The sequence below is a fragment of the Acromyrmex echinatior genome, chromosome 13 (assembly GCF_024713525.1).
Source record: "Acromyrmex echinatior isolate Ae372 chromosome 13, ASM2471352v2, whole genome shotgun sequence".
NCBI lineage: Eukaryota > Metazoa > Arthropoda > Insecta > Hymenoptera > Formicidae > Acromyrmex > Acromyrmex echinatior.
In genome coordinates this window covers 5,057,016-5,084,033 of record NC_141864.1, presented here as the reverse complement: position 1 = coordinate 5,084,033, position 27,018 = coordinate 5,057,016, and the positions used below count along the sequence as shown (strand labels likewise).

The 27,018-nt window shown below is 34.0% G+C and overlaps 2 protein-coding genes across 7 annotated transcripts in view; one reads left to right on the top strand and one right to left on the bottom strand.

Moving 5' to 3' along the window:
* Positions 1-27,018, bottom strand: part of olf413 (DBH like monooxygenase olf413) — a 345,980-nt gene that overhangs the window by 124,075 nt on the left and 194,887 nt on the right. Inside the window, exon 1 of one of the 3 annotated variants that reach the window (XM_011064235.2) lies at positions 15,754-25,130. The exons of the other annotated variants lie outside the window; for them this stretch is intronic. The gene's annotated coding sequence lies outside the window, so the exon portion shown is untranslated. Of the gene's footprint in view, positions 1-15,753; positions 25,131-27,018 lie in introns of those variants that run through there. 3 annotated transcript variants of the gene reach the window in all.
* LOC105150663 (uncharacterized) overlaps positions 707-27,018 on the top strand; it is a 398,699-nt gene continuing 372,387 nt past the window's right edge. For all 4 annotated transcript variants that reach the window (XM_087412844.1, XM_087412842.1, XM_087412843.1 and 1 more), the window contains exons 1-2: positions 707-8,274; positions 9,571-9,766. In XM_087412844.1, coding sequence (XP_087268970.1) covers positions 8,249-8,274; positions 9,571-9,766 — 222 coding nt within the window. In that variant the 5' untranslated portion in view covers positions 707-8,248. The remainder of the gene's footprint in view (positions 8,275-9,570; positions 9,767-27,018) is intronic.

The following is a 27,018-nucleotide window of genomic DNA, read 5'->3' as shown; positions in this document are numbered from 1 at the left end:
TCAGGGATCGAGGAGATCTCGACGACGTTGAGATCGCGAGACCGCGGCTCGACTTGTGCCCGCAGATGAGCACTGGGTATTCATAATTGGTTATGTAGCCTGCGGAACACCGTAAGGATAATAATCTAACTCTTCTTAACCCGCATAAGAAGGGCAAAAAAGAAAGAAAAAGAGAGAAAGAAATTCCAGTTCTTGAATTCGTGCTCTCGAACATAAGCTACTTTTATGTCACTATGATTATCTATTAATCTTTATTAATAATCTCGCTCTTCTTCAGCTGTAATAGAAATACATACGATCGGAAGCATCAATTCTTAACTAACTGCGAAACTAAAACTGCACGTAAATTTTAAAGCGTCCTGTTTGAAGTACGGAACGCAAGTAAACCTCCACCTTATTGCAATTGATAGAAAAAAAAGTTTTTCTTATCTATAATTTAAAACCTCATATTGATTGAACAATCTGTCTAAAACTTTCACTTCAGGAGCAAATGATTCATTGCTAAAAAAAAAATGATGTTATATTAACAACATTAATTTAATTCTTAAATATTCTTATTGATTCAATAACAGAATTAATGAAGCGAATAAAATTTTAATAACACAAGAACATGATGTATTTTCATTAATAACGTATATTGAATTTTAAAATTATTTTCAATTAAAAAATAATGCTATTAATATAAGTATTTTGACATAATTATTTTTTCTCAGTATATAATCGAGAGTTATGATGCCGATTTCTGTGAATTTATAAAGAAACTTATACAATTTTCCATTTTTTTTTTTACAAAATAGAAGTACGTTGTATACGCTGTCACGTTGTAAACGAAAATATGCGGTCCACTGAATGGCATTAATATTTTTATATTTTTATTATTCTTGATATCCAAAGAATCATGTACGATGCGAATTAATTGAGTAATTATTGAGTAATCATTATTTATAAGTGGAATTATATTTAAAAGTTTGTAAGTAATTCCTAAAGTATTCTTGTTGATACAATTCACGAAAAATTAAAATTTTTTTATCAATAAACAAGGACTCCATTTTTTTTAGAAGATTAACGCATAATTTCGAGCTGTGTAGCACGAAGCCGATAGATGCAGGTCAAAAATGTATAAGGCGGATAACGTGCGCGATCGCGCATGCGAAAATACATCGCCTTCGGAATGCATAATACATTGGTCGAGCGAGGAAGGACAGCGTGGCGGCAATGGAAGGATAATATATAGCCATCGTAACGCCACTATAAATATATTATGAGATAAGTCTCCGAACGCGTTATCCCTTTAAAGTGAGGTCGCGAAAGCACCCCAGGACCTGCGGAATGGCCGATGATGACGATACTACCGGTGGATGATGATGGCTGGAACTTCAGCAAATATTTCTCGCCCTCTCGGTCGTAAATTCTCTTATGAGTTGAAGTTTACACGGTTATCCGTCCGTGTCTTGCGCGATATAGTGTTGACAGGGAGACATTGTGTGTTCTCCAAAATGATTACGAATTACAAAGGCATTTTGCGAATGTAGGACAACTCGGTACACACTTATTTTAATATGATAGATTTGCAGATCAACAGAGATTTATTAGGAAACGTGAAACATAATCAAACAATTGTTTTTCAATCTGATAAATTAATAAATTCGTTAAGACTTTTCGCTCGCACTTACTTTCATAAAGTATATTATTTAAACGCTGCGGACTGTTACTTTTGAACATTTCTGTAACATCTACATAATGTTTCTTTGTTTTTTATAAGGTATAAAAATTCAATGAAGCCAAATTAATGATACATTAACTACGAAACGCAACATGTTATGCAAATTATTATATTTATCATTTTGCCTTTATGTTTCACTTGACTATCAGAATTATCGTTATAACCGTGTGAACAAGCTTTATCGCTGAACTGTCTGCTACAGAATCATTCAGATGCAGCTATATAGTTCTTGCAACAGTTCTCCGAAAGCCGGCATCGGCTATGCACAATCAGCACGCACGTATAATGGATCTCGTCGAGAGCAGATATCTCATTGTACGCGATGTTCATATCTTGATTCAATGTTTATTGTAATACATCGCTGTTACTTCATTTAACTTGAACTTAAGTGATTTCAGTAACTCAATCCTTCTATTTTTGTAATATGAGATCATTATATACATAACAAAACGACAAAAGGTAATTTTATCGAAAAGGAAGAAACTTTATATCTTTAAAGATGTTTTATACATATTTTTAAAATGATAACAAAATTATGAAAAAATTACAGATTATTCTAAATCATATTTACAAACAACGGTTTGGTGACAGTTGCAAAGTTTTTATTAAAAGTTATTTTAATAAAATAGTAGATAGTATCTTTTTAATCTGTGCTCTAATAAAAATATATGGAAATGTATTATAAAATAAATGTCTCAATGAACAAAATATTTATTTGTTCTATATTTTTGAAACTAATCAGTGAACCGCAATGAAACTTTGCATAAATTATTTTGAATATTTAAAATATTTATAAAAGAAAAATGTAAATTTTATCATTTAAAAAATTTTAATTTTTAACAATAAATAATAATTTAACAATAATAATAAATAAAATAAATAAACAAAATACATAATCTTATTCACACAATTTTTACAAGTGTATAGTTTATTTAAAGTGTAAATATTAAATTTTACTCTTTTGTTTATCCGATAGCTAAATTACCACATAGTTTATCTTTAGCCGAAAATGGAAAAATCTACCCTAAAATATATAAACAACTTAACGAATCTTTCCTTGTGATAGAAGGATTCTTTTCTCGTGAAGAATTTTCTTCAAAATATCAACGACTGAAGTAAATTAACTTTCATCTTTTTTCCACGTTCATGTATTCGAAACCACGTAACCCGACACACGTCGCTCTCGGCAAAACGTTGGAACATGTATAGTACATATAGTGCGTGCATGTCGAGCGAAAAAATGGCGTCGTCGTGCGGAAGCAACGATTGGGCGAGTGGGCAGACCCGGTGCGTGGCATCTTAAGTACATTTAAAGCACCTTTGTCCCCGGTACCGCAATGATGGCTGCTGCGACCGGGACGTATGCGGCGCGCACCTGCGGGAACGGAAGCGCAAAGTCACGCACTCCCTCCGTCGACGGCAACGCGTTTGAGGAGAGGAAGGGCGAGGCCGCGGACGATTTATCGCCCGTGATGCCTCACGACGATAGACACGTACGCAGGCGGTGCCTGAGACAATGGGCAAAAAGCGCCGACGTTCCCTTCGCGGTCCGATATGCCCTAAGATCGGTATCGAGGAACAGCGTTCCGCGGATCGCCAGACAATCCTTCTAGTTATGATCGAATGGAGGGATCACGCGTGATCATTGTGCGCGAAGAAGAACAAATAGTCACGTTGATTGAGAGACCGGTCGGAAGACTTGTAGACTTGTTGCAGAAAGGAGAGAACACAAGGATCCTTCCTTTTTTTTTTGTCTTTATTTGAGCGCGAACAGAGCGCGAAATTTGTCTTTGAATACAAGGTATCAAATGTTGTGCCGCCTTGCACGATGATCCAAAGCGCCGCGTTTACTGTGCGTTGTATTAAGCCGACGTCTAATTACGACTGCATTGTGCCAGAATACGCGAGAGAACAAAAGGTACAGGTGTACAATTAACTCATTCCCGCTTACGTTTAACTTCATATTTTTGCCCTTTGTTCAATGTCGAAGTTTCCCTCTTCTTCCGTACACTCTCAAATTTGATTTTAATTACTTTCCTCAATGAGACTAATATTGTCTCGCAATAATACGTGTGTACAGCGAAAACTGTATCTTCAATCGACATTTTGCCGAGCGTTCGGATCGCAAGCTTGTATCGGATATTTTCTATCTGTATGTTGTAACTGTCGGAGAAGAATCGTATTCTTCTTCTTTTTAGTATCCAATCTTCGTTTCTGAGATATACTTTTATCACAAATATTTATTTGCGAACAATTTGATATGTGCCGTCAGTATTGAACAGCTTGCAGAAATTCACTTAGAAACGTCAAGAACTTTTTCTCGTCGAATGCAAATAAATTTGTATTATCATTTACGATATTTACGGAAAGTAGACGAACACATATAATTTATCTAATCTAAACAATTTAAAGTAAGTCGACGATCGGATTTAATATTTGGGAGGATTATTATTTCAATTTGATTATGTTGTAAGTCTACAAAAATAATCGGTGCGTAGTCTCTAAGTGAGATAAATTTATTTAAAATAACATATAGATGTATTATATTCCAATCTAATCGTAATTGGCACTTCTTTTCCTTAATTAATATGTTCATTCAAGCTATTCTGTTCTAATCTTAATATACTGTTAAATTCATAATGTGTGTTAAATTATACTCAGTCTGACAATGAGTTATTTTTAATCATTTCTATAAATCGCCACTCCTATCAAATATATCGTTAATTTGACTAACAATGAGGTTAAATAATTTAACTCAAGAAAATGTATTCGATTTGATTCAAATTCCTTTAGTAAATTTATTATTTACTAAAGGCATGTAATATGAACATGCTTTAAAACTAACCATAGAAATGAATTGATTCACAGTTTAACACAGATTGAGGATTGAAACAGGACTGAATTACTATTCTTCTATTGATATTTAATAGTATAATTTTAATTTTTTTTTGTGTAAATTTGAAAATTAAATTCAAATTTTTAGTTCAGAGTATTTTTCTTAACTTTTCATAATGTTATCTTACAACTCTCATTTTCGATCTTATAAATGGGTTTAATTCCATTTACTTTAAGTGAAATCAACTTTGCCCGTAAATTCATGAAAACCTTTTCTTCGTAATGGTCCAGGTAATTCATACACGACCTAAAAGCAACTTGGCCTAATCTGAAAAGTCTTGTCGGAGTCTGGAAAACAAGCGGCGCAATTACTATGGAAAAATAAACAGCGGAGAAGCCGACTCGGGGCGGTTTCATTATCGGGATTGTGAATGGTCCGGAGACGGGGCGCGTAACTTTCGATTCACATTCGGAAAATACAGCTAAGAGCGATTTTCTCTCGACGTCGCATCCCGCGATTCGCAATCTCGCCGATCGTTTTTCTTCCGGCAACGTCCCCCGCGAGGCAAATTAAATTAACGGCAGTCTTCAGGACGTCTTCGGGGGCGAATAATTGCGCGCTTAATTGTGGCGATTCGTTTCGAAGGACGACTGCTTCCTGCCCGTTCATCCTCGCCGGAGCCCATTCAATACGATCCTCATCATCGGTTTCCAACCGCGCAGTCGCGGAATCATTAAAGCGGTTATCTGCGAAATTGTCGATTCCTCAATATTGTAAAATGTAGAGAACAAACAAACGTTTGATGATTTTCGGTGAATTTTATTTGTTGCCGCGGGCAACAGATCAAATCACAATGTAAAAATACTACACAAATAGCAAATGTGAATAGTGCAATATTACTCGTAACAACGAGTTGCAAGTTGAATTTTTATAAAATTTAATCAATAGGTCAGCTGGTGCATTAGATTTAAAATCAGATTTACTCTAGATCATATTTCTCTTTATCTTTAAAATATTGTATATGAGATATTTTTAAGTCGATATATCATTTTTTTCTAACTCGTCATAGAGGAATCGTTGCAATACCCAGTTATGTATCCCTAATCGGACCGATGATCTATTTACATCATCTCTACTGGCGAGAACTGCATCGCTGGTAAAGCTTGCGTACAAAGTGCGGGCTCGCGGCGATCGGCAGCGATTGGTGCTGCCGACGATTTCCTCGCTCACCACGAGCCTCGTTATCACGTGCTCCAGGGCGAGTTGCAAATCGGCAAATAACTGCGACGGTGGACCAAGATGAAGAAGCCGCGAAGAGAGCCGCGAAATCGACCGGGAGAAAATCGAGCGATGAGAGCGCGTTCCTGCAGCGAACGAATCGCGCGTAATGAGGGATAAACCGCAGACCGCTCTCGCCGCAAATGTGGATAGATGCAGGACCGGTTCAAGGATAGTTCAGAGTCCACGGTAAAACGAGACTCTCGAGAAACTTAATTCGTACGCGGGGATAAGAATTTCGTACGAAATTTCGTGGAAAAATTTAAATTAAGGCGGAATAGACAAAGATATAAAATAAAGTGCAACTTTGAGGTTTTAAGGTGAGAGAGAAAGACTCTTGAAAAAAAGAACCCTCAAACTTTCATATGTGATACTACACATGCAAAATGTTGGACCATTATAAACGTGATAAACGTTTAATTTTACGTAAGAAAATTCTAGGTGCAAAAACATAATAATAGTACCATTTATATGCAGAATTTATAACAATCAGATTCTAAAAGACGTTAATAACAAGAGAAAATTTTGCAAAAACATTGCTTATAATAATAGAAAATTTATATTCCAATATAGCAAACTCTTAGAAGTTTAGATAAAATTTTAGAAAACATTTTCTTCGAACTCATTTTTTAGGACAGTTGAAATTCTCAAGAAAATTGCGATATTAGAAAGTAGCGATTCTTGCAGCTATAGTATATCTACAAAACAGATTTATCAAGACTGAAGGTGGTTCGTTATGTACAACTAGATTCACGCGACGTGGATCTATTTGAGATTCTCTAGGTGCTTCGAGGTGTTTCGCGATCGATGATCGAAATCGTTGCGGCAAGATGCATCCGATTACCAATGCTGAATGCGGTGGCATACGCGGAAGTATATACATATGTAATAACACATGTTACGACAAAGCGTTCACGCGAGATACGTTACTCCAATACAAAATTTGCATATTTGAAAATTCATAAAAGAGACGTAATAAATAGTACTTAATCGACCGCGAAAATTTATGAACACGGTGTTCATTATAGCATTAATAAATTGTCTGTCCACAAACAATGTAAAGATCCCTTAATAACAACAGCAGATACCTCTTAGTAATAACACAATTTTATTATATTATTATTAGTAAGTAGCCACTATTGTTAAATATTAATAAATATTATCATGTAATGAAAAATTTATTCTAAATGTGTAAAACAAAATGTAATATAATAAATAATTAATGTAATATCCTCAAAGAGTAATTCAATATATCATATTATAAATAAATAATTAAACAGATTGCAAGCAATTAAAGAAAAACAGTGAATGAGAATTTTTATGAGAAGAAAGCGCAGCAAAAGTATACTTGGAACAAACATTGGTTTATTAATTAATTTGAATAAATTATTTGCATTGTAATTACATAATTTTCGATGTATATCGATGTAATATACTTTTACTAAATTCCCTAGAGTTTCTAAGTAATCTACCTTATGAAGCCTTAATTGAATTCAAGCGGCTTATGATCCCATATACCTACACCCAATGCTCCCATGTTCCAAACCGTTCAACAACACCTGACCGAACACTAGAATATATATGCATGAAAGGCGGTATCTTCAAAGAGATTATTTCCAAACAACGATCAAACTTCCAGCAAATTTCCGCCGGATAATTTAACACTGGATGATTGAAAAATATTGATGATCTGTGTTTCTAATTAAAAATATTTCGTATTACCTAGCAATAAACACAGCAATATTTATAATACAAAGATTGAATTGCAAATATCATGAAGGATAATGCAAACACGTGCATACTTTGAATGTGATTAACCTTCGTACTATCGTGAAAAACTTTTTATTTCGACGTGTTTCATATGAAGGATGGGTATATCTATTTTACACACGTGAGAACTTTGATAATATGCGGAAATACTGACAGAAAGCTGCTCCTTTAAAAAGAAAATTTGTCGACACTAGACGTATCGACGGTGTAAAAAAGCTGAAAGGGAAATGACGGAAAGAATGGAAAAACGAACGCTAATTGCAATTTAACGCGCTCGTGAGTGAAGCGTGTAATTTGGTTATGACGAGTGCAAGGCTTTTCGTCAGCGAACGTTTTCGCAATCGCTCTTCTTCCATCCACCGTGTTTTACTGATACATATCGTATCGTGATAGATTTTTGCGTGAAATTCAGAAGAGCGATGCTGTCCGTTATTGTAACCAGAATCCGCTTTACGTCTGTCATATACTTTTTTATGTGTTCGGTCTTTCGTTAATAAAGTATTCATTGCAAAATCTCTAAAGTTTCACGTTCCTGTCACATGAAACTTCTATTTTGTTTTAGAGCTGGTGAGGAATTTATAAGAAAAGTTTCGCAACAGCTCGCTCGAACATCGCTCCTTTAAAGGCATGTCGTCGACTTTATGACAGACACCTTCGTCTTCTCCAGGTATAGTCGGTTATTTATACCATCATTCTCCTAGAAGAGAAAAGAGAGATGTCTTTCGTCGCTAACACAGAAAAAATTTAAATGATATTTATATTCTTCCTCCTTATATAATTCTTTCGCTCAGTTCTTTCTATTTCAGAAATCAATATTTTACGGAACAGTTAAAGACTTTATTGAGCTGCCTCGCAGATACACATATATATTCATAGAAATTATTAACATTTAAGATCTTTCTACGTTTAAAATGCGTCTTTCTTCAACTTATCTGTGCTACATCTATTATGCGTTGCAATTATGAATTCTGGGACGACGTGCCGTCGTCCCTTTTCTTCACTCTCTATCTATATATTATAAGAGACTAGAATTGTGCAATTATTTCAATTAATATCAGAATTCAACCAACTCAGCACTATTAACCATTTTGGGCAAACATATATAAAACTTTATAAAAAATGCTACATCTCATAATTAATCCTTCAAAATTAACGCTAAAATGAAGCTTTTAAAGGCATCAATGATATTTTAATTGTAAATTTAGGAAAATAAAAATTTAAATCTATAAAAAATAAGTAAAATACAATCCAATTTTTATAATAATAAAAACTCGTTGTTAAAGCCTTGACCGAATTTTTTCAGATTTTTATATAATGCGGAACAAGAAAAAATTTGCTCTGTTCCTCGAAGATCCCTATTAAGAAAAGAGTTAAAATTCATATTGCTGGCAGAAGGTTAACAACTTTTCAGTAAATTACATTTTCTAAATTCTGAGAAATAATGTTTTAATTATTAGGTGTTGGAATTAATTCGTAGCGTTTTTTAATGAAAGAATGTTATTTATTTCACATGAGCATTAAAAAATACATTAATGAAAGTACTTCCCATCACTTGTAAAACGCTACGAATTAATTCCAACACCTAATAGAATAATGAATGATGCTTCATTTCTTAACTTCACTTTCTTTTCATTTCTTAACTTCACTTTCATGTATTTTTTAAAACTGTGTCATGAGTTTTTAAAATTCGAACAGCTTTAATTCTAATTCTTTTTAATTGTGTCACTTTTGTGTAGGATAAACTTGGCTATCTTTAAAATACAAAAACTTTAATTTTTGTTATCTTTAATAATTATTACATTAGCATCTCTCCCTCTCTCTCTCTCTCTCTCTCTCTCTTCCGTCATGGGAAAGATATATCAATATAATACTATTAAAGATAATACCACGCGCGCGCGCAGGAAGATCTTTCTTACTCAAAGAGATGAGAGTCATTCGCTCGGTGACATTAACTTAATTGCAGCTACTACGATGGCGAACCAAGAAGCGCGTTACTTGCTACTTCGTCCACTAAATGCGAATTTGGTCAGCCAGCAAAACGCGACGGTCGAGCACGATGTATACTTCTCAATAGCAGCTGGCGACGACGACGAAGAGGACGTCGACACACACCGAGACTCGCGGTTCTACATGTTGTTAACAAACAGCACTCACGCCAGGTAATTGTATAAATCACTGCGAGCGTGACAAACGACCGCGCGCACGCGACACTCGCGTTCGGACGACACGCCGAAGCACGCTTATACGAGCGAAAAGATCGGTCTGCTATTGCCTTTTTTTGAGCTCATTTTTATTTCTAGGAGTTAAATATTCTAGACAATATTCTGCAAAGCACTTTTCTCACCGGACATCCGAGGAGTAATCTTACTGGATCTTATAATATTAGGATACATTGTAAATTCAAGTGTAATAAGGGCCTTTATATTTGTATGTGATTTAGTTTTATCAAACTAACACTATACTACACGTTTAAATGTGTAAATCTATTTTTTGTATACATTATAGTGTGCCATTTTTGCATGAAGCGCTTTCCACCGAGAGATAGGTGACTCAGTGTAACACAATAGCTGCATTCAGCAGAAGAAACAACTTTGTTACTGTTGTAAAATTTTTCAATGTGATTGGTTTACATTTCGATCCAATAAGGAACAAGATCAATCATAAATTTGACAACAGAGTTGTTTTCTCTGAAGGCAGCCAATGAATCATTACAAAAATCTTGTTTGCCACTGTTAAACAAAGATGAAATATCGCTGTAACACCATGTCTCTTACTGGAAAGCACCAATGGAATAAATCACACAAATGTATGAAAGCAATAATTATTGCACTTATCAGGAACGGAGACTTTTAATTTTTCCGAGTGTAGAGTCATCCAAATAATAGAGGGAGGGAGGGGGAGGGCTTTCAAAATAACACAAATATTTTATCTTTTATTGTATATACAAAATATACTTCAAAGTATACACAGTAGAGTCAAATTGTTTTTTGTAAAATCACTTAAAATTTTTAAAAATTTGTCAAAAAAACTAACATTTTTTTTAAATATCCTAAATTGCATGTAGAGTTCAGGATATTTAAAAATTACAGAAGTTCTGGGCGTGGTAAGCTTCATATCTCTCAGAGAGAAAATTTTCGTTTATAACACGTACTTGAATTTGCAATGTAAAATTAGCGCAAACAAACTATTCTATTTTCAGTGCACTGTCTTGTTTTTCAAGATGATTTTTTGCGAGCAGTTCATGTGTCTTTCATCCTGTCCATACTGCTTGGTTTTATTCAAGTTGCAAAGTTTTAAATCGAATATGTCGAAGATACATAAGTATTAGTACCATCTAATACTATCGCTACGTCTTGAACGATGTATTCCAGATAAACTGGATTTTGCAACAGCGATATGACATGTCGATCAATCGCGCCATATTATCGGGAAAATTCGATCGATAGCCAGATATTCTTCCTTTTTGGAAAGAAAACGAGAGAAAAAGAAACCTGTCGATTCTCTCTCGTGCGCCGGTATGCCACGGAAAATCAATTTCCGGTCGGCGAAAACGTCTCAGCGCGCGGCGGACTTAACTTGGCTCTTGCAAAAAAAATGTTACGTATCGGTTGATCGGTGCCGCCTGAATTGTACATGCTGATTCTCGAAACTTTTTATTATACATTATTTTGACGTTCGCATTGGACATGATACGTAAGCTTAATCATTTTTACGTGCTCGCATGAATTTCAAACTGACACATATGATTTTTATATTAGGACAATTTTAAAATGCTAGATGAACGAAGTGATAAAATGTATAGACAAGGTAATGAAACGACCTACATGCAGTAAATATACGCGATTATATGTGACAATACGAAAATTCGTCACATAAATGCGACACAATCGGTTTTATCGAATATTTGTCGAGCGAGCGCACTGAAATTTTAGGCAACACTCGAGACTTGGGCAATAATGTTAAATGCAGAGTAAAACCGGTCAAATGCGCGATTCACGTTAAATATAAAACGCGAATATAAATCTTTTTTTCATTTCACTGGAATTTTCATGACGGGCAAATAAAGCTTGAAGTTTGGTAAATGTATTTAACATGTAACAGGAATACAGATCTTTACGCACGATGTGTTTTGTATCCGCGTAATTGTACGATTCTCAATCCATTGTATGTTATCGTCACATCAGACAAATAAAACTCAAAATCAGACAATCATGTTTATCGTTAAATATATGTAACCTAAATACGGATTTTTACGCACAGCGCGTTATATGCCCACATAATGCTGATTGTTGGCTTCATCATGTTGGCATGTTATCTTCACATTAGACATACACTCCAGGCGATCAATTTAACATTAATTGTGCTATATGAATGCAAGAGCTTAAGTTTCATATGATCCGATAATGAAAGGACAAACGTAAAAAATATTCCGACGATTGTCAGTACTCGGTAACCCATACGTTCCTACACGTCTCTACAACGCATTTCATTTACAACATGACTTTGCGTGAATATTTCAATTTTATAGTGGCTTTAAAAGCGCCTCTGTATAATAAAGCATCGTTCTTTATAATGGCTTTTTGAAATACTTTCTCGTTGTCACATATTTACAATTTGTTGACAAGCTTAATCTGTTTATTCGCTATGCGAAAATATCTTTTATAAGTATCACAAAAGAATGATACTTGATTAATTTGATATATTGTACAATTGTTTATCGTATTTACTTCTTTTTCTATTTACTATCGAAGAACACATAAGGCAACAATATATTGTTTTAACTTTCACTTGTTTTAATTTTTTTATGTTCTAATATTTGAAAAATGCAGATTAATTAATATTAATTAAGTTACATTTAATTGTTTTCGGAAAGCGAAAGAAAGAAATTTTAAATAGACATAAAAAGCGCAAGTACAAAAAAATTGAAAAAAATTCTTTGAGATATAAAATTTGATTAGCCCAAAAAATGACAATAAATTAAATTGTAGTAACTGTAATCATTTTTATGATAAAAAAGCTATAATTTATAGACAGTTTGATTGATTGTATATATTATTATTACTAATATTATAGCAGTAATAACTACAATTATGGTAACTAAAGCAATTATGATTAAAATACTAAAAACTTTTCACTCAGTGTAGATGTAAAAGAAATATACTTATCAAATTTCAATCACCACTTTAATTATAGCTTCATTTCGATTTCATTAGCATATCTGAGTATCTCAACAGTCTTATAATGGGATTATTTTAACTCCTGGAAGCTATCATAAGATATATCGTTTCTGTATCAAATGGGAAAATACTAAGTAGCTTTCCTTACGCTGTCAAATTAATTGAAGTCAGTCCACCCTCTGCTTTCAAAACTGCTAACGATGTCATATAATGTAGTCCTGAGACAGCGATGCATGATAAATAAGGTATATGCTAAGACGCCCGACACGGAATACAATGAAAATTCATGAATGCACCTTTTTTACGGTATTACCTTGCCGCCGGAAGAAGCGTTCGTAATTGCAAAATTTCTTGCGTGCCGACCATCGATGCGTCTTCCTGCGAATCTGCGAGAGCAATTTACCGCGCTAAAGAGTCACCCGATGAAAAATTCATGCAAAGCTAGGAGGATCTACTTAACAACAAGTGGGAGTCAAAGAAAGCTTTCCCGCGATCTCATCGTGGCTTTCTTTTTATTTCTCTTCGTCACTCTCGCACTCTTCGGCTTCTTCGTACATGACTAAGAGTTTTACTTCAAATGTTTAAATGAAACTTTGAAACAGACTGAATAAGACGAAGTGTTATTTAGTGCAATATGTTAATTTTAACGATTCTACATAATCGTCTTTTAGCAATAAAAACTCGAAATATTTAATCTTTTTTGTTAATCTTCTCATCAGTACTTACACTGAGAAAAAAAAATTGTTCATTTGACTAAATTAATTTAGTCAAACAAACGATTTAATCAAATAAACAATTTTTTTTCTCTCTAACGATCGCTCTTTTTAAAAAATTGAAAAAAATACAAAATCTTTTAAAACAAATGAATTTTGCTGCACAAACTTTTGAGTTTTTTTATAGAAAATACATGGAAAGAATGGTTCTGCTGAAGCACCTAAAAATTTAGCTAGATTCAGATCTGAAAATAATTATGTTGAACCATCAAAATAATTATGTAGGACGCTCAAGCTGGATGCTAGAATATCAAAATTTTTTGCAGCATCGCTCATCCTGTTTGCTTTCCAATATAATTATTTTGATGGTCCAATAAAATGATTTTCTGATCTGTATCTAGCTACATAAGCATACATTTTTGATACTTCAGCAAAATCATTTTTCCGTGATGGTTATCGTAAAAGCTTCGTTGAAGTTGCCATTGAAGAGAAGTAGAAGCGATTAAATTGTGTAAAAATGAATACGTTCCGTGCAAACTACCATTCTTATTCGTACTATCCTATTTTGAGAGGAGGCGCAATAAAGTCACTAGTTGCCAGCATCGGCTATCAAGCATCGCGAGTTGCGGGCGTTCCCCATAATTTTGACGCTCGTCCCTTCGGCGATTGGGATAATATTGGAATATTCTTCCAATCGCAGGAACGAACGATTTACATTCGAAATCAGGCTGAGTATCGTAGACGGAGTGTCGATCGCGAAGAACTATCCTCCCTTGGGCGACGATTGCGCCTGTTACCACGAAAATTGCGAGCTACCGCTTGCGATATCTCGCGTTCATAGCGAATTCCGGGATAAAAAAAAAGAAAAGAGGAAACTAGAGAGAGTGCGCGTCGAGGCTATAACCCGCAGCGGCAATTTCGTTCGACCGACAGCCTCCGCGCGTCACAAAATCGTATTACAAAGAGGCAGCTTCGTGACGACCGAAAATAACGAGGTGGACGAGTTTGACCGAGTGACTGCCGCGTGCGATTGAAAACGTTCCCTCTTTCCCGGGATTTTGTTAATACAATTTTTTCAGGGATCTCTTCGACCTGTTCGCTGCCTGTGTTCCAATCGTATTTCATTTGCGACAACAAATATAGGTATATATAGATCCCACCCAATATTTGCCCAATTGTAATTATTTAGTTAGTCAGTTTTATTTGCTTTTTAGTAAATATAAAAAGCAACAAAATATTTTTTACCTGTATTTCAAATCTATAAAAATTTTGAGACTTCACATAAATACTACGTATATATATTCACTATGTATATGATGATAATATTCACTATATATATTATAATAAATTATAATAACTATGATTGTATGAAAATACAGGTAAAGAGGTTGCAGAGAAAAGTTAAAATATCCCATATTTATACACATGAAAATTGAAACTCTGTGTCTCTCGCGAGATAGAATATTTAAAAACGCTCTCCTGAAAATGAATATGTAAGCAAAGTCGAATTATATACGCAGCGCAAATTTGCTCGGATTTAAAACTAAAAGAAAGAGAGAATCTCTTTTTATAATGAGAGGTAATATTAACTAAATTTATAATTACATTATCTTGTAATTGTATTTCAATGTTAAGTGCCATGTTATGTTTAAACTCACTTATTTCTAACCAAAAAAATATATCTGTACATTAACATAAACATTAATCTATTACATTATGAAATAAAAATAATTATTAAACATTAAAATATGATAGTAAATATTTCAGTTTTAAGTTAAAATTTTCGAACAATATGATTACATACAACTACAGCCAATGATTAAAAAATGCTTTCTAATTAAACAGTAATAAGTTGCTAATTAAATCTGAACATTTATTTTTAAGAGAAACTTTTAATATCTCGATAACAATTTATCTTAAGTAGTTGATTTAGAAAAGAGCTCAGCTGCCTACGGATTAAAATCCGACATTTAAAACCTGTGTGCAATCACGATTAGTCGATAATCCGGCTATAACAATAAAGTTTCGTGCTTCGTTGCGGTAACTGCTCTTTTTTACCAAACCCGAGAAAATATTTGCATACGACTATATCAATAACCTTACTGCGATATCATCCGACACTGTGCGAGTCAAATTCATTAGCTAGATAAGAAAAGTAAAGTAAAATAAGTAAGCATAGAGAAAGAGTATAATCGCTCTCGTGGAAAAATACGCGAAAGTGTATCAAAATCGATATGAAAACTTAATATCACTTACGTGATACGTTTCGTGTGTCAACGCCATGAATGTCGGTACAACGAGAAGTTGGCCATGCTCCGTCCGTTGGAAAATTCCATGCGCCGCTTCGATTTCCCCTCAATTCACTCACTTCACTTAACACTAAACACTAAATGATGTAGACGATGCATGTTTTCTATTTGATAATTGCTTGAATTTTAGTAAATTACTAAAAACTATGCTATATTCTGTGTTGTGCAATTTCAGAAAACAAGTAATCCAATAAAGCCGGATCTACGCAGAAAGCCGTATCTACGCGAGTCGCAAAATTAAACGCAGCGTGTCGTAATTCAGGTCGTATAGACTACAGGATACAACATGAAGGACATATTGAAGTGAGATGAACTTAAATTTCCGCATTCTGCAGTCGGAAATTGTACTATCTTGCATTCCGCGTGTAGATCCGACTTGAGAAAACATGCATCGTACGCGCAAGTTTAAGGTACGCGTCGAATAGAAAGTGTGAACTGTCTCATCTCGATACACTCGCGAATAATCAGGTAATTATAGTCGATTAATTGCGTGAGCGATAATTACGGAGAAAGATTACGTTATTACGATTACGGAAATTTACGCCGCGGAGCAACGAATTCAGTACTAACCGTCTCGCGAATGATAGCGCGGCTAACCTTGGTAGGTGCGCAGCACGACACGCTGTGACGTCACGCCGTGACGTGTTGTTTACGCAAAATGGACGAGCGTTGTGCATTATACGTTGTACGCCAAGGGCCAAGCGTCATGTAAACAATCAATTCAAAATAGGTATCGTCGTATCAGTTACGAACAGGTACGAAGGTATGTCGTTCTTTATTACGTCTATCGATCTATTCGCGTTGCTTACACTTTTTGCATTCAGTATTTTTGCTTTCTCTCTTTCTTCAACGTCCAAATACCTATTTATCTCACTTTAAGTGTAAAAATTTTGAAGATTTCAAGCAACGCGAATAGATCCATTATCTCCATTTCACTTCGAGCTCGTTACCGTCATGTCGTATAAGATAATATTAGAATTTAGAATAATAAAATTAAAATATCGGATTCTATAATTCGAAAGAGAGAACAACAGTGCTCATCTAATAAGTGATGTTAAATTATAATTCAGATATAGCAAAGATAAGATGGCGCACAAAATATTATACCATTTGGTTTAAATATAATACATTAATTTTTTTAATAAAATTGATATGGAATTGATTGCTAAATAAACTAAAGATATCGTTCATAGTTTTTGGAAATCAGAATTGACGCTTTAAGAAAAAAGGAATTTATGATTTAAAATCACGTTAGAAATAATGTATTAATTAAAAAAAAATTTATATATATCTTTATATAAAGAATATATAGAATACTATTAACCTTTATTTAAGTATAAATCATTAAACGGAATAGTGAAAATTGAGACATAATAATATCCTCACGCGAATAATTACTCGTTACGTTTAAAAGAATCGCGCGAGTAATATAAGATTGAACAAGCGCCAGAGATGGCACAAAGCAAAACGCGAAATATACGACGATACCCGTTTATCAAAATTATATAAAATAATAGAATAAACTGAATATTTTTACGCGATAGTTGGGTATCCAAAAACGCTGCGGCGCGACGCGACGTCCAGCGAGGGGGAGCGCAAACTGAAAACTGAAAGGGGGAGCGCGAGCTGTAAGCAGCGAGAGGGGGAGCCTCGGTTGACTACGTCATCACTTTGGCATTCGCTTCGCGACTGCACCTCCCAATAGACACTTACGTTTGTCGTTATTTTTGCTTATTATTGCAATATAATTTTATAAGCTCAATATTATTACTTTCTTCATCTCTCTTTATTATATAATATATAACATTTATTTTATAAGCGATTACTATTCTTACTGTTGTTATTCTTTACGAGAATAACTATTGTAAGAAATATAATTATGTAATTTTTTTTATATTATTCTTTTAATCTAATATATAAATAAAATTAAATTTTTTACTTAAACAATTTTCACGACAAGCTCATTTTATAATTCGATATATTACTTTTCTTCGTTCTCTTTTTTCAAATCAAGTGGAGTGAAGGAAATGTCTCTTATTCTTTTGAAGATAACTCTTTAATTTGTTGCCGCTAAGGTACCTTTATTTTTCCAAAAAGATTCCTCTTCAAACAACAAGCCCTTCGACTGCGGCAAAGTGCCTGGCAACCCCGAAGAGCCTCGCTAATTCATTTTCGTCGCTCGGTATCTCCGGGCCAATCCCAGCAAAATCGCGTTACACGAGTGGCAGAAAGGAATTGTCGACGACGAAATCGTCGGCCAAGCTTATCCATTTAGCTCGATCAAAGCGAGTTAATTGATCGCGTTTTGGTCGCAAGTCTGAGTTAATGCGATCCTCTGAAGATTCGAAATCCCGCAGCAACGCTTCGTTTCCGCGCTCCTGTCACTTTTTGCGAATGAATTATTTTCAGAAATCTAGCTGAAAGAAAATTCGAAGATATTTAAATATAATTTATATAAACGAACATTACTTTGCCATCATGTCTCGTGAAATTTCTTATGAAATTTTTTGTTAAATACTACTAATTAATTTTTTAAAACAAACTAACAAACATGTACGTAAATTAAAATTTTAATTAATATTATACGTTAATATAAAAAGACACGTTAAGGTCTCAGTTACAAAATGTTTAAAATATATTTCAACATTTTTTTAATTGAAAATTTGAAAGAAATATTTTTATATAGATGGATAATTGCAAACGAATTCTCTTCATTTTGACTGTTAGATATTATACATTGAAAGCGCTATAGTACTTGTATGAAACTGCATGTAACTCCTTAGAATTTCATCTCAATATATCACGACATGCCAGTCTCGACAGTCGTTTCTCTTTTGTATAGTCCAATCTAATTAGCTGCAATATCAGCGAACCGCACGATTGATACTCTTCACTCACTGTCTCAGAAATTGCCGTCTTAAAAGGCTGTGTTGCAGTCTCAATGAAGTTTCGATAAAGTCATTTCGTGTGACTCACTACGAACTTTCTACACAACCGACACTTCCTTATAAGATTCCTATCCTATATCAAAATATGATAATTATATAATTATATAACTATATAACTGATATCCTATATCAAAATATCTATCTGTTACAATATATCACCAAGATCTACCTATCTTTCCTTATCACATGACAAACAGATGCTACGCATCTTATTTAATAATAAAAAATATATAAAAGTGTACTTCTGTTATGCGGGGAATATTTTACATAAAATATCCGATATTTTAAAATAACGAGAAATAAAAACGCATACATATGTAAGTTTTCTATTGTAAAGAACAACTAAAAAGTTTCTTATAAAAAATTATCACTTCCATATATTATCAAACTAATCCAACTCTCATACAAGCGCACCTTTAAATTACGTTCTTGATGTCTCTAGAAGAAGAAATCCAAGAGAATGATATCAGGAGATAGGACTCGACAAAACTCACCCGCCCGATTTAAAACATAAACTTGAGCGAATAACACCAAACAAAAAAAAACGTCGTTACCCTGATTTTTAAAATAATATTAAAACCTCGGAGGTTCGTTACATAGTATCCAGTAGCAGTGTCATTTACAATTTAAATAAAAATCTTTTCATAAATTCCTAAATTATGATTGCGTTTTTACAAGCTAGAAGATTAACAAGGAAACGTGCTACACAAAAGTGATATCAAAACACTAATGTTATCAACGAAAGGTCATGTTTGAAATAGATATTAAAATAATGTTGAAAATAGGTATTAGGTCAACATTTTAGGATTCTATAGATTCTGTACTCAACTTGGGCCGGAACATGTTTGATCATTTAACTTAGATACAAAATATCTCGAGAACAATGCATTTTCTGAAAAGAATGTCTCAAATCAAAGTTGAAGAGAACCCTCAGCTAAGCCTAAAATCTAAATAGCTCACCTAATGGTCCTCTTCAAACTTTTATTTTGGATCCCAAGATTTGAAGAATCCCATCTAGAATATATAATGTAAACGTTAGTCTTTTATATCACTTTTGCAATGTAACTCGTTTCCTTGTAAGGTCTGTTGTTATCAAAGTAAGTTTTAATCTTTCCTCGATGTCTTCAAAGGCTTCCTACCTGATGTATGTGGCTTCCGAAAGGCGCAGGCCTCGCGAAGGCATGCAAAATCCACTACCTACGAATAGCTTGCCAAAATGTTTTACACGAACAGTTTAACGCTCCACCGCCGACGCACTTTAGAAAATGGTTTCCGCGGCACAAACTACACGTATCCCCGGGACGTGGACAGTGATGAATGGCGATTCGCTTTGTAGTGCACGATGCGCGTTGCTCTCACGAAAATGGTTCATGGCTCATGGTTACCAGAGATCAGTCGCCGCGATGCACGAACCTTTCCGTGATCGAACATTAAGACGTCGCTACCGTGGCATGTCCTGTTATTAGTTGCGCTAAATCAAAAATGCAGACAGCAGGAAACCTCAGGATAACAAAATAATAAAAAAACAGCTGACATGATGCTCCGACTAAATAAAAAAAAAAATACATAGCATAAATGAAAAATATGAGGGGTATTGCATCTTGTACATGCAAGTGTTTGTTCGCTTCATCTTGTACAACAAAATATATATATATATATATATATCTTATCAAATTAACAATACCGACCGTGACAACAGCGAGACGAATAAATTAAAGTAAGAAGGGATTCATTAAGGGGTTTAAACCTTTCCTAAAATTTATAATTAAGTTACAATTGACAAAATCAGGAACAAAAAAAGAGAGACATTCTGAGCTCCAAGATATCCCAAAATAGCAATTCAGTAATACGAAATTACTATTTATGAAACGGAAGTAATAAACTCTTTTCCTCTCCGAAAAAAATCCTGGAGGGCGTTACACATAAAATAACGGTATTTAAAAAACGGCGATAACAATATTGTTAGATATGCATGTACCGAGATTTTTGTTACTACATGCGAGAACGGTATCTCCCGTCTGTTTTCGTTCTACCCTATGTTTCTTAACAAAACACACGGTGATGGGCGACCAGTACCGTCGTTCAAACACGAGCGGACCTAAACGACCTCACGCGAGACTAGCCGGGCCCTCTTCGGCGTCGCGTCGCGTCGGCCATGAAATATGTGTTTCACCCGACCTCACGTGAGGCCCCAGGAATCACCTCGTGCGAGCGCGTGCGTGTGTACACGAAAGGGACCGGCACTCGGTGACAAATCGTTGTCATATCCGCCAAGTAAAATCAATATTTGCCGCCGACTGATGGTATGTACATAGGGACGGGCGATCCCATCGAGCTTAATTCCCGCGGCTTACGACGAGTTCATACGCGAGTTCCCACGGGTGTTCCCCATAGCTCGGCGCAAAGAGACTCGCGAGTGCGAATGGAACCGCGAGATAAAAGGTAGAGAGTAGCACGCGCTAGCTAGCTACGCGCCTCCATGCGTGAACGAGAAATTACAGGAATGAACGTAAATCTCTAGCCGGGAGAGACCTTTATAAACTCTATCAAGCTTTTGATGTTTAATGCATTTCAAGAGGATTAAATATACACACAAAAAAAGAGATATAAAATGATGTTCTTAGTCTATGATGAAGCCATATTGTTAATTCCAAGAAAGGGAACTCTTCGTTATTCATGAAGGATAGTTTTTTTTTTTTAAATCGAAAAACGTTCTTGCCGAGAGAATATCTTTCTTCTTATCTTCGATCATGTTCTACGCAGTTCGATGTGCTTATAATCACAAAGATTCTTTTCGAACAATGCTTTAATTAAAGCGCACATTACAATGTGTCATAATAGTGTAAAGGAAATTAGAATTAATAGTTGTGTGAAATCTTCAACCTGTAATTTCTTTACGTTCGTTACATTTAAAAATCAAAATTTAGAGATTGATACAATATAATTTTTAATAAAACAAGAAAGAATTTAAAAGATTCTTTCCTCTTTTAAAGAGAGAACAGCTTCGATTTAAAGAATATAAATGCACTAAGTGTATAATTTAAGTGCATAAATTTTATTATAATAATTTCAAAATTATATAAAATTTGCACAAAAGATTGAGAAGTTGGTAATTTTTTTCTTATTAGAGCATTTTTTTTTATCGTGATGTCAAAGTTAACATTTTCATGTAATTTCACTTAAATGTAAAAAAAAAGTGCACAAATCATATCGAAGGGGAAAACCAATTGCGAGATCAAGACAGAGGAACAAACCTCGATCTCGAAAACTCTGAGAACGACAGGAAATTCGTAAACCACGTGGGACGCCAATATCGCGAATATGCGCGACAATGTCGCAAAGGAGCGGATGAAAGAAACGAGGAAATAAGTTTTTCCAGGGAAAAACCACCGCTATCCCTGATCTCCCGGACGAATCGAAAAGTCGCCCGTTGATCCGCTTGCGAACTCACTTTTACGATGTGACACCTGCGACAAAATCGTCAATAGATTGTCACCGCCAGAATAAAATATATGCTTCAAAAGCATCAAATAACTAATTAAAATAACAGACTCTGAAATTGAAATAAATGACATTTAAACGTTCTCATGCACGCGTACCTATTTACATAATTTAATAGAATAAAAATGACGTCACTTAGGTATAAGAGGACAATTTTTGTATAATCATCATATATAAAAGCAATGATTTCACATCTGAAAATGATAATTCACAGATTAATGATTTTTGTAATGGGTTTAATAAAAGGAAGATTGACATTTTTATCTTTTATATATAAAAAGATAATAATTTTAAAGAAAAAGTAAATTAAAAAATTCCGTTTAAAACTTCTTTTCCTCTTTTAATAAAAAAATTATTAACTCCCCCTTTTCTTTGCAAGACTATTTTAGACTTTTTCCCTTTGTAACATCTTATTTGTTAGAATCAAAATTTATGTCAAACAAATAAAGTATCTTTAATGATATTTTTCTACTCTTTATCTTTAAAAAATAAACTGGAGAAAAATTGAGCTGTCTTACTTGAGAAAATTTTAAGTATTTTTCCCTACCATTCAACTTCCTTTTTTTTTTCTTAAATTAAGTATCAAGTTTAGGGTAAAAGTCAACTAATTTTTTAACTCTATCCTTATTTTAAACTTTATTCCAGTCTTAAGAAGAAAAAGAGCTGAAGGATGTTTTGTATTTAATTACACAGCCAGTTATAGTTTAACAAATAAAGCTTCTGTTAAAAACTTCAAACACTCTAGAAAAGCTAAAGAAATTTAAAAACTGATGTCTAAATTTTATTATGTTTATGTTAAATTTAAATTCAATGTCTTAACTTTTAGTAATAAAACATCTCCGTGATCAGATCAGGCTAAAAAATTTTCTAAAGACAAATAAATCGACTTCAAATTCGAATCGAAAAATCTTGTGCTATCCTGTACGTTTGCCAACACGTCGAATTACAACTTAGAAGAAGCACCTGTTTCCTGCATCATGGGTTTCCGGTAACCATAACGATGGCACCTCGTTCTTAGCAAACGCCATGACGGTTAGCACCTTTTCTAACGAGATGCATCGTTACGTAGCTGTCGCAGGAATACGAGTGAAATCCTCGGATTGGCAGGGACGAATCTTCGCAAGAACGACGAAAAATCGCAAGAGTCAATGGATGGATCTTGTATGGTTACCTGAAAATCTGCAGATAACTACCTATATGTCAGAAAATTGCGAAAGTTTTTCGAAGATACGCTATGATCTCGTGAATACGAAATTGTAACAATATCATTTGAAAGTCGAATATTTGTATAAATAATCATACAATTCAATGAAATGCCATACAAGTACAATTTCACAAAACATATAAACGGAAAAAATTCATTTTTCTCTTCGCATGAGGCAAGAATATATAAGGCATTATCGTATATTTTTTTCTATGATGTCTCTGACATCATAGCCCAATATGATGAGCTTCCAGAGCTTTAACATCGATTTATCACAGCATTCAGAAAGACGCGCATACAAAATTGCAAGCGTACTGTTTTCCCTGAGTTTTATCCCAGGGGTGAGTCTCTTCGTCTAATGAGGTACCTCATCAGATGAAAGACGTAAGCGGAAGAATTTACGAGGCGCGCAAAGTCCAGAATACAGGACAAGGAGAGTCGAAGGAAGGACGAACATGAAAAAGGATGGAAAACAGAGCGCAAGAAGTGAGAACGAGAGGCAAAATCACTTCCTCGTGATTCGGGGGATGGAAGGGCGAAGGGAGGGTGATGGAAAGTGAGGGGTGAATTCGGTTTGCATAATGCCTCTGCCCGTTCAAGTGCGAGACGTAAGCTGTTTTACCATTTCCCCCATCGACAATAATCCCGGTAAAATATTATTTTAAAGGCGCAAGCGCGCGAGGGAGCTCAGGCTTGTGCAAGTCGACGATGTAAGTCGTTGCAGTGGTGGATAGAGGAGTGTGCACTTCGAAACGCGCCGTCGTTTCTCAACGAATTATGCATCAGTCAGTGCGGAAATTTTAATCGATGCTTTTTTTTCTCTTTCTTTTGTCTTCCTCGTACATCACGATGCTAAAATTATGACGAGAAATTCACTACAGTCGACTTCCACATTTAACAATCGACACCCAGTTTCTTCGACCTATTGTTTTAAACGTTTACAAATATCCTTACTCTTATCGATATTTAACGAAAATAATAAATAAATAACAGTCATGGACTTTATATTCGCAAATAAATAGAGAAAGAATCTCGACAGAAAATATCAAATGATAGCAAGACATTAAAATTAGTTAACTTAAACTAAAATTACTATAAATATTATTCATTGCATATTGTTATTACGAGTTAGTAGAAATGATTTTTTTTTATTTTTTACTTAACACAAATAATATTTTTATTTTTAATTTAAAAGAAATGAAAAACGAAATGATATCACGGACGTCATAATAACAAGATCAATTGTGAACTGAATCGATCGATATTATCTCCAACGCAACACATTTCGTACGTGCGTATTTCCAGAATCGTGGCATAAGTACTCGCACGCGTGTGTGTGTACACGCGTGCATTTCGCAAACACTGGCCAATGCACGAGGATTGGGGAGCAGGTGCGCTAACATCACTCGCGTTAATCTTCGGTCCATAATTCCAGGATCACCGAAGTACCGGACGAGATATCGCGATCGATCGAACCATGATCGTGAGAGCTACGATTAAAAACAATCGACCTACCCATAGATAACGGCAATCGATAGATACAAAGAGATAGAGGATAGAGAACAGTTTTTAGACTAGATTTGTTACACTTAATGAAAAAGTGAATCTATAGAATTTTATATATATATAGTATACATATATATAGTGATATATAGAACTTTATATATATATATATATATATATATATATATGTGTGTGTATAATTCTATAGATTCACTTTTTCAACAAGTGTAACGAATCTAGTTTAAAAAATATATATGTATGTGTGTGTGTGTGTGTGTGTGTGTGCAAAAATAATGAAAAATAAGTTTTGAAAAAATTAAAATGTTATAAAATTAGCAATTTTAAATACCTATATAATTAATTATTAATATATAATATATACATGTAACAATAATAGAGAGAGAAAAAAAGAACTATTCGCAATTATCAGAGAATGGCATGAGAAAAGACGATCACTGCACAAAAGTAAAGTTAGATAGGAACGCGAAGCAAAGAATAAAATGACTAACCGTGAAACGTAGAAAACGAGAAAATATTTAACCAGATTTTAGAAATTGAAGCCTGTGACGCAAGAACTCGTTTAAAAGGACGTTACCAGTAATAGAATGGACATTGGAACACCAAATTAATGACAAATGAATGTTCTTATACAAAATCGATTAGTCTACAGAACGCGCAGGAATATGCGGTATGGAAGTAATTTAATCAGTAAACTGTGTTACTGCAACACGATTTTGGAGCAGTAATTGACGTTAATATGATTTAATCGGTCCGTGGCTGACATTTTGCGATATTAAAAAAATCTCGCTAATTTGAGAAAAATGTTACATCGTATTTTTTTCTAATCTGTATAAAAGTAAATCAGAAAGAAATATGATGAGAGATTTTCTGCTATCGTTGAAAACAATATTTTTATTGAAGATTTGCAAACAGAAAATTAAAATATAACATGAATGAGAGAAAAAGAATACATTATAAAAGAAAATCTTGCATTTCTGCGAGTAAATTATTGCATCCTTCTTAGAATTACATGAGGAATACGTAATGTTTAAAAGAGACTAAATATTTCGCCAGAAATGTTTAAAAGAGACTAAATATTTCGCCAGAAAATACTTTTCTTTGCACTTTTCATATAACTCAGTTTCTTTATGTTAAAAAATTACTGGGAATTCCAAAATTATTATTGCATACACAACTAATTGAGAATCATATGCAGCTTCTTCTCATTCCGAGATATCATGAATAAACAATTATCTCATCATCAAAGTGTGACCCTTGATGGTACATAGTGTGAAAATGACGATAATTTTTAAATGAACTAATTAATTCTAGTGGAACCTCTTCAAAAGTTTCTTCGTTTTGACAGTCAATGGCAAGCTCTAAGAAAGCGTTTAAACTGGGTCGCATTTACGAACATGAAGCGACAAACTTCTAACTTCTTGTAAATTTTATGAAAAGCAAAGTTCGGTCTTAAGCACATCGTAAATAATTGCAATTGTCGGGCAATCATTGCACTGCTGAATACATCCTTAAATATGTTTTAAATAAGTTATCCTTAATATTAACTAAAAAATTATTGAACGTGTAATTATGATTTAAAAATTGAAATGAAATAATTAAACCTGATAAACTACAAGTCTTTAGTTAAAAATTATATTTTAAAAATACAGTAGCGAAGCTTATTTTTCACAAGTTATTTAAAATACATTCTACAATATTTTAATAAAAATTTAGAATCCACGATTCGTACACGGGAAAAAAAGATATAGTTCACATAACTATATAAAATAAAAATAAAATAAAAATATTTAGTTTTCAACAATATAGAAACATTATTATTTACTTTGATGTGTCAACTACATCAATGTAGTTAGGCGCGATCTGGTTGTGACAATCAAAATCTCTTGATTGGAAGATCATTTACTATGGATAAGTTATATATCCGTATAGTTGCGTCAATCGTGACATTATAATGCATGATGTATAATAATAAAAATTAAATTATTAATAAGCATTTCTTGTTACATCATGCTATAAATTAAGTTGCAATTTGAAA